At 41.2% G+C, this 20,930-nt stretch overlaps 1 protein-coding gene and 1 long non-coding RNA gene across 2 annotated transcripts; one reads left to right on the forward strand and one right to left on the reverse strand.

Annotated features, from left to right (window-relative positions):
• Nucleotides 1-422: 422 nt before the first annotated feature.
• Nucleotides 423-20,881, reverse strand: LOC118270423 (DNA-directed RNA polymerase I subunit RPA2). The gene is made up of 20 exons (XM_050697928.1): nt 20,667-20,881; nt 20,255-20,584; nt 20,015-20,107; nt 19,065-19,211; nt 18,345-18,517; nt 17,382-17,631; nt 16,465-16,620; nt 15,093-15,259; nt 14,195-14,342; nt 13,060-13,120; nt 12,015-12,214; nt 11,435-11,588; nt 10,592-10,682; nt 7,030-7,225; nt 6,143-6,357; nt 5,202-5,340; nt 4,472-4,678; nt 2,360-2,563; nt 1,183-1,347; nt 423-693 (listed from the first exon to the last, which is right to left on the reverse strand). Exons 1-20 carry the CDS (start codon nt 20,751-20,753, stop codon nt 487-489), a joined length of 3,390 nt encoding a protein of 1,129 aa, XP_050553885.1. The 5' UTR covers nt 20,754-20,881; the 3' UTR covers nt 423-486.
• LOC126911317 (uncharacterized) lies at nt 8,999-10,089 on the forward strand. The gene is made up of 3 exons (XR_007705837.1): nt 8,999-9,138; nt 9,792-9,891; nt 9,984-10,089. It is a non-coding gene; the product is annotated as an uncharacterized LOC126911317 (long non-coding RNA).
• Nucleotides 20,882-20,930: the final 49 nt, after the last annotated feature.

Here is a 20,930-nt window from a genome sequence, read left to right on the forward strand (position 1 = left end):
CAGCCCGTTAGCCGCTAAACGGCGAAGATCGTGCCTAGTGTGTTTGTTAAAAGCAGATTTAAGAAAGAAATATAACGGGGTCATCTGTAGAGGGCGCCCTAGACGGATATATAGCGACCGATTGGCGATATATATTATTAAAGAAGGGCCAAATTAAAAGTACCCTTAACCGACGAGCATGCATGACAAGACTGATGACTATTGATGAAGCGAAAAAGATGTGTAAGAATCGTAGCAATTGGCGTTTCATTGTCTCTGCCTGCCTACCTCCATGGGGCACAGGCTTGAGGTTATGTATGTATGAGTTAAAATCTACAAAATACTAATAGTATGAACATTTTGGGAATTAAGGTGAACAAAGGGGAGAATAGATAGTAATTAAAATAACAAAATAACGCCACCAATAACTGAAACACGACACAAACAATATATCATTATTTTTATTAGCACTTTTCCTTACACATAGAGAACAAGGTGTAGCCTAAACTACCCAGTAATAGCTAATTGTTGTCCACAATTGATTTTAACATTGATGTTAACACAAGCTAGCTGCGTTACAAAGAATTTGAAGATGTATGGTATGGCAATAGAGACCAGATTGCCTTCTCCGCATAATCTACATGTTTCCTTATTCGTTTCGCTCTTGCCCACTATAGGACCCAGTAGAGTACCGCATTTTGAGCATAGCACCGCCTGGAAAGTAAAACAAATGTTATTAAAATAGTGATAATGACATACTTTTTTAACTAAATTACTAGTTTAATAAATGACACAAATTAAAGTTTTTCTCACTCATGAGTCAAAATACAGTGTTAATATAACTAAACCGATATCATGTAGCAGTTTTTTAAGTTGCAAGAAAATCATTTAATAGTAATCAACTTTTTTCCGCGTTGAATTTTGTGAGTGTCGTTTGATTTCTTACTTACAAAGTATCAAGAACTAACAAAAGTTTGGTAATTTATTTGAAATAGCAGACATTATGCAGCCATAACGAAAGTTACTGGTACAAAAAATACTGGCTAAGTAATATGTACAAAGTGACTTGATACTAAATGTGTCGAAATGTATATTGCCGTACCCTAACCGGGTTTCATGTTGAGACAAATGTTCCTAATTATGTATGTATCATCTTAATGTACACATGAATGCAATAAATGATTTGAGTTTGAGTTTATGTACCTCTGTCTTGTCGGAGCAGTGGAAGAGTCGGTCGTGCAGCAGGAAGGCGGCGCCGTGCGAGGCGAGCGCGTCGCGCTCCATCTCCCCCAGCCGCACGCCGCCGCCGCGCCGCCGCCCCTTCACCGGCTGACGGGTCAGCGCGTCCACCGCGCCCGTCGTACGGACCTGCACGTACACATTCATAAATCAATAGATTTGTGGCAACACTCTGACAAGTGACAGATGACAGAAGTCGCACATAGACTATCGACGAGCAAATCAACGGATGACGTCACAAATATCCTGCATCGCACATATGAAGTTTACATGCGAAATAACACGGATAGAAAATCCCAACGAACAACAGTTGGGCAGAAAGCCCGCCAAGCTGAACACCTCGCCTGGTCGGAGGATCCTCCTTTTCTTAGGGAACTTTACTCGCTGTTCCCTAAAGATTAAATAAATAAATACCGTAAAACGGGGTGAATAGGGATCGAGAGGTGAATAGGGACAGAAGAGGGGTGAATAGGTATAGGGAAATTCTTCATAGTATCTATTCACCCCTCTTCTGTCCCTATTCACCTGTCGATCCCTATTCACCCCGTTTTACCGTTACATACTTGTACTAATGTTGAAGGTAGGGAGGCCTTTGCCCTGCAGTGGGACAATCGTGGCTGAAATCTAAATCTTGTACTAATATTGCACTATTATAAACATATATATTATTTTGTATAAATTAGGAAGAAGAAAATATATAAGGATATTCTCCTATGTCGTAAGTGCGTTTACAAACATACTATTTCACATCACACACACAGACTTAGAACAACAATTTGTGATTTATAAAAAGTTAATGTTGGTTTATTATTTGACGTATTGCGAACACACCTTCGAGGATAATAGGCCGTTGTACGTTGCTGTTTTTATGCTCAAAACGACGTATTTGCTTCCACTCCAAAACTTTAATTCCTTTTATCTAAGCATTGTTTTCTTATAATATGTCAAAATAAAAATACCTATCTAATTTTTTTTCATTACCTAATTAACGGACTAAATAGATTTATAAGTTTCATGCACCATAAATATTATAAATAAAGGCCTTTGCCCTGCAGTGTGACGATCATGACTGAAATCTAAAATCTAAAAAAATGCACCATCATCATCCCTATTGTAGTCAAGTTTTAACACTTCATCATACCTGCCACTTATCCGACACCATATGCCTGAGTCTCTGGTAGTGGATGACTCCGAAGAATATGTCGGCGTCCATCTCCCTCCCGTCCACTCCGCTGTACATCCTCTCAGTTCCGTAGTAATTGTAGCCAGACGCCTCCAGTAGACGGCCGAAGTAGTTTATTGCTGTGTCTTTCTCGTTAAAACGGAATGGCGTTGCGTCGTGGACCTATGGGGAAAAGTTATTAATTTAAACTTTTATGTTTGTTTGTAAAATGATAAATAATGGTTCATAAGGTGAACTTAATGCTATACTTAACATGTCATTTTTATGCCATATATTTACTTTGTAATAGCTAGTACGTAATTGTAACATAGAATTATTTTTTAAGTTTGGCGAGAACTTATAGAATATAAGAGAGAAATGACCAATTAAAAATACTTTAACTGTTGTTTTAAATAAAAAACAATTTTAACAAAAAAAAAAACCGACTTCAAAAAATAAATATTCCAAAACAAATTAATATGCACTAAAAAGTAAAAGAAATAATTGCGTATTTTTCAACAACTTAATAGATCAACTAACTTTACTAACTCATCACACACATTATAATGTAAGTAGGTACAATTATTGTTATTTTTGGAGTCGGTGTCAGCCAACTAAGATGGGTTTGTTATTTACCTATTATCACAACAAAACATTACAGTTTTACACCAGTTGTAAGTAGGTACTCAACCACCACTCCGCCCGTGCCGAGCTAGTGGTTGGCGTTTCCTAGGCTGACACCGACTCCAAAAATAACAATAATTGTACCTACTTACATTATAATGTGTGATGAGTTAGTAAAGTTAGTTGATCTATTAAGTTGTTGAAAAATACGCAATTATTTCTTTTACTTTTTAGTGCATATTAATTTGTTTTGGAATATTTATTTTTTGAAGTTTTTTTGTTAAAATTGTTTTTTATTTCTTGATTTTTAGTGAATAACTTATTTGAGTATGGGTAGACCTATTAAACGCGCTGCTCATATGAGACAGCGCCGTTTAAATTAATAATATTATTATCTATCCATATTGACGCATAATCACATTATTTTCAAATGTATATTAACCTGATACCCTTACTTACGATCTGCTGAGCCGACAGCTAACAGTAACCTGTTCATAAGCTACATACATAGTCAGTTGTCAAACACACAAACAGATTAGATACCCACATACACATGTAAATCAGACAGCACATCAAACTACCCATCATTCTATACCAAATATGCTACTATCTGTCCTCAATTTTATGGCTACTGAGAAAGATAAGATGAATATTTCATTCTGCTCATTTTTAAGGAGTTCCCTGGATTATCTTCCACATTTATGGTCAGACTTTAAAAACAATTATATGGAACCACACTGCCATCGTACTCTTTCAAACAAAAAGAATTTCTCAAATCGGACTATAACTGCCAGAAATATGCATTTGTCAAACACAAACAGATTAGGTACCTACATACACATGTAAATCAGACAGCACATCAAGCTACCCATCATTCTATACCAGATATGCTATTATCTGTCCTGAATTTTATGGTTACTCAGAAAGATAAGCTAATATACATCACTTAAACTCAAACGCAGAGCACATTCTGTTCATTTTTGAGGAGTTCCTTGGATTATCTTCCACATTTATGGTCAGACTTTATAAAAAAATATATGGGACCACACTGACATCGTACTCTTTCAAACACAAAAAGAATTTCTCAAATCGGTCTATAACTGCCGGAGATATCGATTAACATACATAAAAAAAAAAAAAAATACGGTCGAATTGAGAACCTCCTCCTTTTTTTTGAAGTCGGTTAAAAAGGGAACTACTTTCAATTTACTCAAGTACCTCAATTTTTTTATTCATATAATTAAAAATATTATACATATTAAAAATTCCCTAAAACCTTCTCCTAAGACTGAAAAATACTATGCTGAAAACCGCATCAAAATCGGTACAACCAAACTCGAGATAATCGCGCACAAATATATGTATACATGTCAAACTAAGAACCTCCTTTTTTAAATCAGATAAAAACGACACTAGCGCCTCTACAACTGCAAAAAACCCCATTTAAACCAAACAAAGTATACTTACATGTCCGTGTATGCTAGCGGCTTTCCCAGCCATGCATTCGATCATCATAGCGATGGTCATTCTGGACGGGAAGCCATGGGGGTTGAACAGGATGTCGGGCACCAACCCTGACTCCGTGAACGGGAGGTCCTCGGCCGCCCACTTTTGGGAACAGATACCTTTCTGGCCGGCCCGGGAAGCGAATTTGTCACCTACTGTTGGGTTACGCTGTAAAGAATATTATTTTCATTTAAGTGTATGTATTAAATCAATTTATTATTATAAAATTTTCTTTAGTTTACTATCTCATTATTTAATAAATACCTAGTCATTACTCAGAAACTTTTAGGAAAAAGAAAAGAAATTCTCAATTTCAATTCAGCTGATTCTGCAACGTCATTCATCACTTGCGATTATGAGCCCCCGTAACGCTTGAAAGTAATCGAACTTGGAACAGTTACGTGGACGCAAGTTTTTTTAAACCCTTTGTGCTACAGGATTCTCGTGTATCGTGCTGCGTTTACCATAAAACTTCACATACATATGACACCTAAACCCGAAACAACAATCTGTGGATCACACAAAGAGTTGCTCCGTAAAGTAATCGAACCCGCTACACATTGCGGGGCAGCCAGTTGCCCAGTCACCGCGCCAAGCGTGCAGTCATTGATAGAATTAAAAACGGACTGAAGTTAATATGATTATGTCTACTACCAAATCCCCTCTCAGTGGCGCCCCCTACCGTACCCACCTGTAGCCGTAACATGACGCAGGCCTTCTTCAGCGGTCGCGAGCTGAAGTCCCCGCAGAGCCTCACGGAGTCCACGAACACCTCCTCCTTGCCGTGGTACTTGCTCACTATGAAGATACTCTTCTCGCCGTCGTAGTAACTGAGGAGGGAAATAACACATTTTTATTTTTATTTTTAAATAAGACCTTGCCCCACATTAGGATTTTCTCTTGTGGTATAGAACTTTTAGAAACAGTTTTTTGTTATTGGCTGCCTCGTTGGTCGAGTGGCCCCAAGTACGAATATTGGATAAGGGATCTCGGGTTCAGGTTTGCCCGGGTCGGGCTAAGTAATACTGAGTTTTTTTCGGTTTTTCGAAAATTTATCAGTAGTAGCACGGAGTCTGGAATGCATACGGCAATAGGCTCATCCCTTATTACATGGGACTTATAACACAAATAGTGAAAAGTGGGTCTACATTGTCATTACGTGCCGTATTGTGTAACTCTGTCTACCCCTTCGGGAATAAAAGACGTGACTTTGCATTGTTACTTAGGTACCTTTTCAAACGTCAAAAAAACATAACCCTCCTTCTGGCGCAGTCGGGTAACAAAGAAAGAAATAGTCTGTCAATCCGTCAGTGAAACTAGGTGCTTCTTCCAAAGTAGTGTGGCGGATCATCTCTTATCATCAGGTGAGATAGCAGCCAAACGTTGACCCATTAAATGTAAAAAAAAATTTGGTTGCCTGTAAAGTCGGTTTTACGGGCGAAGATTTTACGTGACAACGTCTTTAGCGGTGGACCGATTATGTTTGAGTGGGAGAGAGACGCAAGGCATTCGCCGGTCCGGCCTCTCTCTCGTTCGGTGACTCATCGTCACGTTACCGGGCGTTACACTTTTTCATGAGTGACTCCGAGCCGCAACCTAATTTAAGACGTTGTCACGTCAAAATGCCCTTACCTATAAAACGGGTCATCAGGTTTGACCCGGGCCCCTACAGCCGGCAAGCCGTCCTCATCGATATGTTCTTCCAGCTCCGGCTTGGTGGGGTCCCTGCAGAAGTAGGACGCGGGGTGGGCCAGCTCTATGAAGTCCGCCTTGTACACCGACCCGGCCGCGAAGCCCCGCTCGTACGACGACTTGTTTATTATCATCGCGTCTTCCATGTCGTAGCCCTGTGGATAAAAATTTAAAAGATACGCTAAAATGGGGTGAATAGGGATCGAGAGATGAATAGGGACAGAAGAGGGGTGAATAGATACTATGAAGAATTTCCCTATACCTATTCACCCCTCTTCTGTCCCTATTCACCTCTCGATCCCTATTCACCCCGTTTTACGGTATTTAGTTTTGGATAGTGGCGCAGTAGTAAGGTAATTGTAGGGTGATTGTAATATAAAATCAGTCAAAGCCAATACTTTTTTTTAAAGAATAGTCGATAATTTACAATAACAACAACAACGTCACGCCTTTTATCCCCGAAGAGGTAGGCACTTAGGCAGAGGCGCACATTACGGCACGTAAAGCCGCTATATAATGTACACCCACTTTCCACAATTTGTGTTAACTATATGTCCCATGTAATAGGGGTGAGCATTTTGCAGTCGCACTTCCGACTACTCGACCAACGAGACGGTCGATAATTTAATTATGTGTTAATGAATCTTGTACGAGATAATATATACATATTTTATGTCTGAATCTAAAGAAATCTAAAAATTCTGAAGTTGGTATATTGTAAATATATATTTGTAATATCACAAATGCGAAAGTTTAATTTTACTTTCACTACCTTTTATCTCAGGGAACACAGAAGCAAGTTGCTAAATAAATAAAAAAATACGCACCGTATAAGAAATAACAGCAACAATAGCATTAGTCCCACAGGGGTAGTCGTCGAGTCCAATATTATCATAATGGGTGGACCGGAACAGCGGCGTGGCGGGTGTCTGCAGGCGATACAGCTTGGTCTCGGCGTTGGTCTGCCACGTGTGGATCGGGGTACCCATCGTTTGCTTACCCATCTGGCACTGGTACATGTTACTGGAATTATATTATTCATTTTATTTTATTACAGCTCTCGAAAATCATATCAAGTTATTATTGTTATGTTACATATTAAAATCTATACTTACTAATATTATAAAACTGAAGTTTGTTTGTTTGTTTGTTTAAAAGCGCTAATCTCTGTAGGTACTGGTTCAAATTAAATAATTATTTTTAGTGTTCGATAGTGCACTTATCGAAGAAGGCTATAGGCTATATAAAACATCACGCTATGACCAATAGGAGCCGAGCAGAGCGGGTGAAACCGCGTGGAAGTAGCTAGTCATAGATAATTATGGGAAGTACACCGCGTCATTTGTAGGTGTATGTGTTCTAAAATTATAAGCTTACGGCTTTAATGGGGTACAGTGTTGTGTTTGAAGATCACAATAGTGAAGAAATTTCCGAAAGACCAGTAAATTCGATTTGAGAACATAACGAACGTCAATTCCTTGCTCGCATTTCTTATGAAAAAGGCTGATTCTCCTAATTGTACAGTTTACAATCAAATTGAAGATATTCAACATTTGCTGATGGAGTGTGTTCGGAACGGAGTAGAACGTGAGTTATTTGTTAAGGATTGTAAGATAAATAAATTTGATGTAGGCGTTATCCAATCTATTTTATCTGTACCGTTTTCGACGATTATGAAAAAGCTGTGCTATTTGATTCTGGTCCTTCACGAATAACAATCTATTAAGTAGCTCTAGACTAATTGTATACAAATAGACAATTAATGTAAAAGGGTACGATGGGGCTGACATATCTATGATAAAAGCCCCTAAATAAATTTAGATTAAAAAAAAATAAAAATTCCTTGCTTGGCAGATGCTTCGAGCGGGTGCTTTTATGGTTTAGGTTTGCCAGAGAGCGCCGCTGCCTGATCTTTGGTAAATGGCTTACTCAGCTCTTACGACACGGGACACCATCTAATAAAATAATATATAAAATTCTCGTGTCACAGTTTTCGTTGCCATAGTTTTCCGAAACGGTTTACCGATTTTGATGATTTATTTTGTACTTATCCGGTATCTATGAGAATCGGCCAACATCTATTTTTCTTCATCCTAAATATTAGGTAGTAGAACCATATTGTTTTTTAATTTTCCGCGTACGAAGTCGCGGGCAGATGGTAGTTTACTATAAACATGTACTAACAACAGCAATGTGAACTAAAAATCACGACGAGGCGTCTGCGCACGCTGCTCACGATGAAGAGTCCCTCTGTGACTCGAAACTAGTAGAGCTTTTCTCCATTAATTGTGTGAGTAAACCGCATTTTTTAGTTAATATAGTATGTCTCACGATAGTTATTATCTACTAATATTATAAAGCTGAAGATCTACTAATATATAAAGCTGAAGAGTTTGTTTGTTTCTTTGAACGTTCTAATCTCCGGAACTACTAGTCCGATTTGAATAATTATTTTTGTGTTGGATAGTGCATTTATCGAGGAAGGCTATAGGCTATAAAACATCGCGCTATGACCAATAGGAGCCGAGCAGAGCGGGTGAAACCGCGCGGAAGTAGCTAGTAATAAATACATAACAGTAACTCGACTGACCGTGGCGACTGGTTGCAGTCCGGCATGGGCACGAGCTGCGCCAGGTTGCTGAGGAACTAGTTTACTATAAACATGTAATACATAACAGTAACTCGACTGACCGTGGCGACTGGTTGCAGTCCGGCATGGGCACGAGCTGCGCCAGGTTGCTGAGGAACTAGTTTACTATAAACATGTAATACATAACAGTAACTCGACTGACCGTGGCGACTGGTTGCAGTCCGGCATGGGCACGAGCTGCGCCAGGTTGCTGAGGAACTAGTTTACTATAAACATGTAATAATAACAGTAACTCGACTGACCGTGGCGACTGGTTGCAGTCCGGCATGGGCACGAGCTGCGCCAGGTTGCTAGTTTACTATAAACATGTAACAATAACAGTAACTCGACTGACCGTGGCGACTGGTTGCAGTCCGGCATGGGCACGAGCTGCGCCAGGTTGCTGAGGAACTAGTTTACTATAAACATGTAACAATAACAGTAACTCGACTGACCGTGGCGACTGGTTGCAGTCCGGCATGGGCACGAGCTGCGCCAGGTTGCTAGTTTACTATAAACATGTAATAATAACAGTAACTCGACTGACCGTGGCGACTGGTTGCAGTCCGGCATGGGCACGAGCTGCGCCAGGTTGCTAGTTTACTATAAACATGTAATAATAACAGTAACTCGACTGACCGTGGCGACTGGTTGCAGTCCGGCATGGGCACGAGCTGCGCCAGGTTGCTAGTTTACTATAAACATGTAATAATAACAGTAACTCGACTGACCGTGGCGACTGGTTGCAGTCTGGCATGGGCACGAGCTGCGCCAGGTTGCTAGTTTACTATAAACATGTAATAATAACAGTAACTCGACTGACCGTGGCGACTGGTTGCAGTCCGGCATGGGCACGAGCTGCGCCAGGTTGCTAGTTTACTATAAACATGTAATACATAACAGTAACTCGACTGACCGTGGCGACTGGTTGCAGTCCGGCATGGGCACGAGCTGCGCCAGGTTGCTGAGGAACTAGTTTACTATAAACATGTAATGATAACAGTAACTCGACTGACCGTGGCGACTGGTTGCAGTCTGGCATGGGCACGAGCTGCGCCAGGTTGCTAGTTTACTATAAACATGTAACAATAACAGTAACTCGACTGACCGTGGCGACTGGTTGCAGTCCGGCATGGGCACGAGCTGCGCCAGGTTGCTGAGGAACTAGTTTACTATAAACATGTAATGATAACAGTAACTCGACTGACCGTGGCGACTGGTTGCAGTCCGGCATGGGCACGAGCTGCGCCAGGTTGCTAGTTTACTATAAACATGTAATAATAACAGTAACTCGACTGACCGTGGCGACTGGTTGCAGTCCGGCATGGGCACGAGCTGCGCCAGGTTGCTAGTTTACTATAAACATGTAATAATAACAGTAACTCGACTGACCGTGGCGACTGGTTGCAGTCCGGCATGGGCACGAGCTGCGCCAGGTTGCTAGTTTACTATAAACATGTAATAATAACAGTAACTCGACTGACCGTGGCGACTGGTTGCAGTCCGGCATGGGCACGAGCTGCGCCAGGTTGCTAGTTTACTATAAACATGTAATAATAACAGTAACTCGACTGACCGTGGCGACTGGTTGCAGTCCGGCATGGGCACGAGCTGCGCCAGGTTGCTAGTTTACTATAAACATGTAATAATAACAGTAACTCGACTGACCGTGGCGACTGGTTGCAGTCCGGCATGGGCACGAGCTGCGCCAGGTTGCTAGTTTACTATAAACATGTAATGATAACAGTAACTCGACTGACCGTGGCGACTGGTTGCAGTCCGGCATGGGCACGAGCTGCGCCAGGTTGCTGAGGAACGCCGTCTGGGAAAGCTCGACGTGGGTCGTTTTACCTGCAATTACACATATTACATACATATTATAAAGCTGAAGAGTTTGTTTATTTGTTTGAACGTTTTTTTGTGTTGGATAGCGCATTTATCGAGGAAGGTTATAGGCTATTATTCAAAAACGGGGAAGGTATAGGCTATAGCCTATAACCTTCCTCGTTTTATAAAACATTACGCTACGATCAATAGGAACCGAGTAGAGCGGGTGAAACCGCGCGGAAGTAGCTAGTATTACATATAACATAACTTACATTAAATACATACATAGTAGTTAGGTACATAGTAATATTCTTACGCCAAAATCAATGCGTAATGTTTGTAAACAATCCACTAAGGTTCCTCGTGGTATTATGTTCGTTTTAGAATCCATCTAGATTGTAACTGTGTATAAAATAACCCAGTACTCTTAGTACGAGTTTACTGTACGTTTAAAGTAATCGAAACGAGAGCGCTTTCGACGCTCTGATTGATTGGTATATTCAATTCGGCCAATCAGAGCGCCGAACGCCGCTCTTGTTTCGATTACTTTAAACGTAAAGCAAACTCATACTGAGGCTATTTTTCATCCAATTACTTCTCCCGCCTTGGGCGAGGCGAGAGGGAGTGTCAGACTCTCTTACTGACTAAAAACCACCCCGTTCCTACTCCTGCCTGTCGAGCCGGAGCCCCGGTAAACCCGCTAGGTAGTCCGCAGCTCCGGATTAGGCATCAGCCCTACTGGGCCCCATCTGTGGTGGTCTGATGACTTTACGTACCTTTAAGTATCTCATTGTGTGTGACAGCGATGTCTAGATACAGCTGTTCCATGGTCCCGATGAGCTCAAGTTGTCCAGTAGACAAATTGATGACCGGCCTCATCATTCGAGCCTCGCTCGTGAACAGGAACACGCCCGCGTATTGAGAGCAGATCTGATACAAACACGAACAATTACAGGTTAGGCTGAACAATTTCGAGGATGAAAGATTAGATTTTCTTATTTGCGGTATATTGAGTTTTGGATTAATAAATGTGGGAGAGCCATGCTTTGGCACTGCTGGGCCGGCTCGACCGGAATGATACCACGGCCTCACAGAAAACCGACGTGAAACAACGCTTGCGTTATGTGAGTGAGGTTACCAGAGGCCCAATTCCTTCCCAATCTTTCCAATCCCCGATTCCCCAACAACCCTTAAATTTCTAATCCCCTAAACGCCGGCAACACACTTGTAGCGTATCTGGTGTTTCAGGTGTCCATAGGCGACAGCGATTGCTTACCATCAGGTGATCCGTCTGCATAAAAAATTACGATTTCAAATCTAATCATCATCAAAATAAGTATAAAAAGACGAACAAACCTGTTTTTTCGGTACAACAACAATTTCCATAGTTATGGGAACTTCTTCACCCTTGATCTTGAGGGTCCGGAGGTAGGCAGCGGACTTGTCGATCGTGTCCTCAGCGAAGTATCCGACGAGGCGCCCGTCCACGAACACTGGGTATTTGTACACGTCGCGGGATAAAGGGGTCTGGGCCACTGAGCTTATGGGCTCCATTCCTGGGTAACAATTAATCTATATATTAATACGTGATGCAAAATCTTTGGACCCCTTATTACGAAAATTGCGCGGACGTAGGAGCATAAAATTTGGTACACTTATAGTTATATTTCAAAGTATATAGTTATATTTCAAAAATAATGCTTATAAAGTACATTAAATCAATAAATAAAACATTACACACACCACCATGCATAGTATCTGATCGTATTTGACAAAACGTCAAAATCGACAGACATTGCGATGATATTCTCACGTCTCAAATGAATACAGTTTTCCTGTTCATGATGCGCCGGAATATATTAATTTGAATTTTACAAAACTATTAGCAATTCGTTAAATAAAAATTATCCTTGAACGTATGTTAAGTGGTATTGTAAATTAAATCGTATATGGTCGAATTTCGACCACTAGGCGACCACTAGTTCATTTTAAAAACTTTTAAGTGTGGAAGAGCCATGCTCGTGTAGTGTGCCGAGGTAAGTAAATATATGAATATAGTAACAAGGTGGTTGTGAGGTAGTATGAGGTTATATTTTAAGTGTGGAAGAGCCATGCTTCGGCATGAATGGACCGGCTCGATCGGAGAGATACCATGGCGTTACAGAAACCTGACGTAAACCACGCTTGCGTTGTGTTTCGTTGTGTGAGTGAGGTTACCGGAGGCCCAATTACCTCCATTCTCAATCCCCGATTCCCCAATAACGCTTAAATTCCTAACCCCCAAAAGGCCGGCAACGCACTTATAACGCCTCTAGTGTTTCGGGTGACCATGAGCGGCGGCAATTGCTTACCATCAGGTGATCCGTCTGCTCGTTTACCTAGTAACAGAGAGTTTACTCACCGCAGCGTTCTAACACTTGTGGCAATCTCGCAATCTGCTTCGGATCTGCGTGTTGTGTCACCTAGAAGAAATTAAACAATATTAGCAAAAATTTTGGTTGAAAAACAAAATTCCTTATTTTTTTTTAAATGTGGAAAAATCTTTATAACTTTTTTTTTTGAAATAAAAGAGAATTACCACGGCAAGACCGAAGTGATGCCACCAAGTTACAGAAATAAAAATCGTTTGAAAAACAAAATTCCTTATTTTTTTTTAAATGTGGAAAAATCTTTATAACTTTTTTTTTTGGAAATAAAAGAGTATTACCACGGTAAGACCGAAGTGATGCCACTAAGTTACAGAAAACCGACGTGAAACATTGTTATGTTATGCCGTTATGCATATAGGTTATGTTATGCCATGGGATGACGTTACCGGAGGCATAACGCTTCCCCGCCAGAGGTCGGGCCTGTAACACCTGCGATGTTGCCCTGGGCGGAGCTACTTGCTAACGTCAAGCAACGATAGCTATACAACCTGCCACGGGGCTCCGAAGTCGGTCTACTAAGAGGGCCCGGTGCCTCCTTTAGGTGCAGATGGTGGCCACCGGGGAGGTTTTAGTGCGGTAAAAATCCCACACTCCCTAGTTTTTCCCCAAAAAGCTAGGCGCCTTTAGAAGGTATCCCCCGTCTACAAAAAAAAAAGGTATACAACCTGCATAGCTCCGTCCCTCTTGCACTGCTCAATGATCAACCATTCTGACACAATTGTAATAGCAGACTAAGGCCCCAGGGGTCGCTAGTTATGGGAAATGCAGTACCTGCGCCGTCATGGTGAGATGGTTGAGCAGTCCGCAGGGCGCGCCGTCGGGCGTGTGTACTGGGCAGACGAAGCCAGGTCATATACCAGGGTCGCTAGTTATGGGAGAGTACCTGCGCCGTCATGGTGAGATGGTTGAGCAGTCCGCAGGGCGCGCCGTCGGGCGTGTGTACTGGGCAGACGAAGCCAGGTCATATACCAGGGTCGCTAGTTATGGGAGAGTACCTGCGCCGTCATGGTGAGATGGTTGAGCAGTCCGCAGGGCGCGCCGTCGGGCGTGTGTACTGGGCAGACGAAGCCAGGTCATATACCAGGGTCGCTAGTTATGGGAGAGTACCTGCGCCGTCATGGTGAGATGGTTGAGCAGTCCGCAGGGCGCGCCGTCGGGCGTGTGTACTGGGCAGACGAAGCCCCAGGCGTCCGGCAGCAACTGCCGCGCCTCCGTCGTGCGCATCTCCATGAAGAACGACCCGCGGTGGATCGACCTGCACAGGACCATACTTAACACATTGAACACCGTGGTCGTCACCGGTGACCGACGTTTGCGGAGGATTTGCCTTCAACAGTTTTCTATTGGTAGTCAAAGACTTAATATTCCTTTTCTTTTGTTATACGACTCTATAAGTTCCCATAACGTATACATACTGCTTATTGTCACATCAATGACAAAATTAGCATTTTTTCTATAGTTATAAACCCTATGGTAACTTGAAACTAGTTGAGCAACTTCCTCGAATAGGCGTATGTGTAACCGTGTGTACATTATGGTTTTTTTAAGGGGGGGGGGGGGAATCATCCAATGACTTCTCCCACCTTGGGCGAGGCGAGAGGGAGTGTCAGACTCTTATTGACTAAAAACCACCGTTCCTACTCCTACTTTTCGAGCCGGAGCCCCGGTAACCCGCTAGGTAGTCCGCAGCTCCGGGTCGTCATCAGCCCTATTGCTTGCTCGCCGTCCGCAGACCCGCACTTACGGTGGCCGGAGATCGTCACACGATCCCCGACGCCCGGAGTGTCTCTCGCGACGGCTGGGGCGTGAGGAGGTTCGATCCTTCCCCCTTTTTTTTTTATTCTACAAAAACTAATGCTTGACTACAATCCCACCTGATGGTAAGTAGTGCTGTAATCGTTGATGGTGAGGCGCACTAGTTTCTTAAGAGCCTATTCCCTCCCGCTTCCTCCTATATATTATGGTTTGGAATAGCAATAATTAACTGATACAGTATGTTACTAACTTGAAATGCGACATGTATCGCATCCGGTTGATGTTCTCAGCGACGATGGTGAGTCCCTTGTACTGGGCGAGGGTGACGTTGTTGGAGGGCGCGTTCCCAGTCGCCAGGAACGTCTCGAACTTTTGCTCCAGGTTCCCGCAGCTACGAAGCATCTGCTGGACTTCGTGCTGAAATACCACAATAGCTGTTCTTAATCCCAAGGCTCGGATACCGGTTAAATTTTCAAACCGCTATTATGTACTTGAACGCAAAACCTTTACATTGGGTTTCGTTCGCATAAACCGGTTTTTTTAAACCGGTATTTGGAACAGTATTTTCATAAAGGTTTTTTCGGATTAAACGGTTTAGATCAATAAAAACCGAAAAATACGACGCACATCAAAGAAACGCCGCGCGCTGTTTAGATTATATTCAATAATAATATTACAACGCGTGTACCGTCATGCCCCTCGTCGAATAAACCGGTTAATTTAGGTTAAAATAAAGTTCTTTAATGTTCACGTTCTTAAGAAAAGTTCGGAGGAAACCCGATATAAACCGGTATTTTTTAAACCGGTTCCGAGCCTTGCTTAATCAACAAAATGTTAGCGACACACTCGTAACTCCTCTAGTGTTGTGTGTGTCCATGGGGGAAGGGGTAGTGGGATTGTTTATGATCAGGGGATTCGTCTGTTTTCTGCTCGTTTTGCCATTAAAAATACTACAATCAGCAGCATTTAGTAGGTATTTTGTATTTTTTTTTTTCAATATTCATATAGCGAAGCAAATTGACTTATTCCACTGTTCGATGAATGACTTCGCAAGGATAGTATGTATATTCATTCAGTAATATGTTATTAGGATAATTCTGTACTTTATTTTATTTTAAGGATAATGTTATTGAGAGCGCGTTCGGCGCTCTGATTAGTTAGTTAATTCACGTCCGCCATTTCGTTTAGAAGAAGAATTTATGAACCACAAAGAGTAGAAGAGAAAGGTATAAATATAAAAATCACAAATATCGGAAACTCATCAAAGTGAATAAACATGCTAAATATCCCGTCATAAGTTCTAATAATAGTATAATTTTCCAATTCCCCCTTCCCAATCTTCCCCATCCCCGATTCCCGAACAACAACCCTTATATTCCTAACTCTAAAAACCAACGCACTTGTAACGTCTCTGGTATTTCGAGTGTCCATGGGCGGCAGCGATTGCTCACCATCGGGTAATACGTCTGCCGGATTACCGGCGGGTTTCATCGAAAAAAAATCTGTATCTTTTAAGGATTTGGCGCTCTGATTGGTTAGTTAATTCACGTCAGCCATTTCGTATAGAACAAGATTTTTTTGATCACAAAGAGTAGAAGAGAAAAGTAAAATATGAGACTCACCACTCCAATATCAAGTTTTTTAGAAGTCTTAGCTTTCCTTTGCACTTGTATCCTCAAGTTGGTCATGATTTGCTGGAGCCTCTCCTTCAGGATCTGAAGGTAGAGGTGGCCTCCCACCAACAGCTCCTGGACCATCACAGCGTCTGCACCTTCCACCTGGTTACCATCAGAATTAGTGTCATATAGTTTTCGAATACCGATTTCCCATATTTCATCCACATAGATATCCGATATTATATCTAGGACCTAGATAATGTCTAGATACTAGGTAAATGTCGAGAGAAACCAAAACAAGGGTTGCACTTTTTATATGAGGGATGAGGATTCCCTCATATTTGCCAAGTTGTTATTGGTCGAGTGGTTGCAAGTGCGACTACCGGACAAGGGGTCTTGGGTTCGATTTCGGGTCAGGCGAAAAAAATCAGTAATAGCACGGAGTCTGAAATTGTGCCAGGTATATGGCAATAGTCTCACCCCCTATTACATGGGACTTACAACATAAATTGTGAAAAGCGAGTGTAAAATATTGTACAGTGGCATTACGTGTCATAATGTGTACCTCTACCTCCTCCTTCGGGGATAAAAACGCATAACGATTAAGTCAAACTGCTTTTTATCATATTACTTTTATCTCCTGTTTAAAAGTTCCAATAGCGACCTGAATCTAGTAGAGCTTATACTAATATAACATAAATAATCTATACTAATCTATACTAATATTATAAAGCTGAAGAGTTTGTTTGTTGGAATATGCGAATCTCCAGAACTACTGGTCTGATTTGAAAGAATATTTTTGTGTCGGATAGTGCATGTATCGATAAAGGCTATAGGCTATAAAACATCACGCTGTGACCGATAGAAGCCAAGCAGAGCGGGTGAAAAGTAGCTAGTAATAAATAAAAAAAAATAAGGCTTACCTTACACTTATTCTGAACCAAATCATACAACTTCTGTGCCATAAACACAAGCGCATTGAATTTATCCTTATGGTCCTTCAGATGGATCATGACACAGCGGTTGATGAGGAAGTCTGCTGCATCCAAGTCAGTGGCCCAGGGAGGTAGCTCGTAGAGTTTAGGACGGAACATCCTCCCCAGGTAGGAACGGCACTCGTGTGAGGAATGTAAACCCTCTTCGTGTAGTTCCCTCAGCATATTCTGTATACAGCTGTAAGTTACAAATTCAGATTCGATATTCAGTTAATATATATCCAGTTAATCCGTGATCATGGCGCTTGCAACAGTGCCGAAATATCGGAAACTCACCAAATTCAATAAACATGGTAAATATCCCGTCATAAGTTCTAATAATAGTCCCTTTGTATGCTTAAATCTTTAAAACTACGCAACGGATTTTGATGCGTTTTTTTACACATTTTGTATGGAGCTATGTCAAAATTCTACCGCTGGTAGGTAAATCTACCGATAGGTTAGGTTATTGGAATGCGCCGTTAATAGATAGAGTGATTCAACAGGAAGGTTTATAAGTGTAATACATACATAATATATTATTGCACCCATGTGACAACGATAAATGCGATGTCGGCATTTTGGGCGTTAGAAAATTAAGGGTTGTTGGGGAAGCGGGAATTGGGCCTCCTTTTACCTCACTCACACAACGAAACACAACGTAAACGTTGTTTCACGTCAATTTTCTGTGAGGCCGTGGTATCGAAGCGTGGCTCTCGCACACGTATCTACAGCAACTTAACATAGCACATCTTTGGTGGAAAAGCACCTTGATCCTTTCCTAATTCCTAACTCACTTGTAAAGCCTCCGGTGTTTCAAGTGTCCATGGGCGGCGGCGATTGCTTACCATCAGGTAATACGTCTGCTAGATTACCGGCATGTCTTATAAAAAAAAACCTGATGAGACTTACTTGACATAGTACAGGTCGTTTTTCTTCCCGTGTAGCAAGAGTCTGTATATGTAGTGGTCCGGCCAGTCGACCAAACACTTCATGATGAGCAGCAGAGGGGCGTAGTACATCATTTTACGGTACGAGAACATCAGCTTACATGTACCGTTGTTTAGGAAGTGGAGTACATTGTTCTGAAAACAATATTATTATAAAGATGTTTTTTTTTTGAAGAAGGGCCTAATCTTCCTCCTCGTGTAAAGCGAGAGGAAGTGCCAGAATTATTGACTAAAAACCACACTTAATTTTTTGTTTATTTTGTTCTTACTCTGTTATTATGATATCTAAAAACTACATAATATTATATTATTTTTGATACTGTTATTGCGACTTTGGCTTAATTTTTTGTTTATTTTCAAGTAATTAGATTATTTTTTACTATCTGTTGCATTCTATTTTTAACTGTTACAATTTATTAATTTATATTTGCATGCCTCTTGCTAAAATATGGCTGAGTTCGCACTGTAACGAAACACCACATTTTATTGTAACAACCCATAATTATCTTTATCTTTACTGCAGTACTATACCTATGGTGGCTTCATATGCAATATTTTATTTTAAAAAGTCAAGGAAACTGCTCATACACCAATTTATGCACCAAATAAGGAGCAACTGTAACATCTACAACAAATATAACAGAATATAATTTAATAAAAAAGTAACAAAAAACCAACATACCGTACTGGTTTGATCCGAAGTGACACAGCGGACCATGACACCGTAATCGGAGAACAGGTTACCCCTCATCCTCCACCCAGAACGTTTGATAGCAACGGGATAGTTCCGTCTGGTGACCAGCAACATACGGGCTAAACGTTCATGTCCCTGGAAAACGGAAAAAATATTTTTACATAACTAATATTATAAAGCTGAAGAGTTTGTTTGTTTGAACGCGCTAATCTCAGGAACTGCTGGTCCGATTTGAATAATTCTTTTTGTGTAGGATAGCGCATTTATCGAGGAAGGCTATAGGCTATAAAACATCACGCTATGACCAATAGGAGCCAAGCAGAGCGGGTGAAACCGCGCGGAAGTAGCTAGTTTTTACATATAACCAAGGGGGCGTGGAAGTCTTTGGAGGAGGCCTATGTCGACAGACAAGCTGTTACACAAAATAATCCAGTTGCCGATAATTAAAATGCATTTAAGAATAAATCAAGTCAATTTGGTTTAGAAATTAGGCATATATTAATGTAATTGTAAGGAAGAATCAGCAATAAAGGCTATTTTACTTTATTTATTTAAGTGGGCGTTCATGTATTACGTAACACAATTTTTGAAGATTTTCGACAACCCCTCAGCCCTTTCTCGTAACGCAACGTAAAGTTTTTCTGTAGCCCTCTCTAAACGTTACGTAAAACGTAATTGACAATTTTTACCCTAAAGTCCCAAAAAGTGATGTTATAGTTTTTAGCCTTGGTGTCTGTTGCGACGGCTGGGGCGTGAGGAGGTTCCTTCCCTCACGCGCCCCGCGTCCTCCTTAGCTAGCATGATAGCTTCGCAGAAGGAGATGGCATCTCAGTCCCCTTGATTATGATCAATACTATGTATTCATTTTCTGTATTATGATTTCTCGCAAGCTTGTGTATGCAATTTGCTGCAACAATATAACTGTATGTGTATTATACCTTGACGATGAAGTATCCGCCCCATTCATCTGCATGTTCATTGTGCTGCACCAGCTCCTCCGGTGATAAATCCGCCAAGTGACACATTTTGGACTGTAAATAAATGAATATAAGTATCAGTTATTATTTTACTATAAATATATAAAACAGTTATGTGATTAAGCTGATAACACAATAATTAATTTAGTGTCTCACGAAAGTTATAATAAAATTATAGTGTAAAAGTAAATGATAACTCACTTTCACCATTATAGGCAGGGATCCCAAAGATCTATCCACTGTGATGCACTTCTCATCAATTTTCAGTGTCAACCGGATTTTGAAATCACCTTTGTAAGTAGCAGCACGCTGTCTGCACTCTGTCGGCAGTACTATCTGGTTTTTAACACCCACCGCCTCCATTGGAACACTGGGTTTAGCAAATCCAGCTTCGTCAATAGTTATTTTCACCCTTTCTCCGCCAGGGACCTCAAATTCAGCGGGCACCAGATCCGCAATTGCTGCTTGCAAGCCATCTTGCAACATATAGTTGAAAGAATCAATGTGAGGCGCGCCAAGACATTGTAGATACTGGAACCAAACAATACTATGACTATCTAAACTGTTATTATAATGAAAAAAGGTAAAATAAATATTGCAAGAGGTTACGTACAGGATTTGCGATTTTCGGCGGTTTCCGATAATCTGGATGGCTTGTGTAGGCCAAGGACGGGTTCTTTGCGATCTTCTTTGGATTCATTCTGCTTTTGTCATTCACATTTATACTTAAAAATTATAAAACACTGTTTAAAACTATACGACAATGTTTATATTCACACTGCGGCACTGCGCAAGTGTCCACACCACACGTGTTTTGAACTGTCAAATTTTGCTGTCATCCGTCAAGTCAAGTTTGACAGTGACAATTTTTGACAGC

Source organism: Spodoptera frugiperda, chromosome 13 (assembly GCF_023101765.2).
Source record: "Spodoptera frugiperda isolate SF20-4 chromosome 13, AGI-APGP_CSIRO_Sfru_2.0, whole genome shotgun sequence".
Lineage (NCBI taxonomy): Eukaryota > Metazoa > Arthropoda > Insecta > Lepidoptera > Noctuidae > Spodoptera > Spodoptera frugiperda.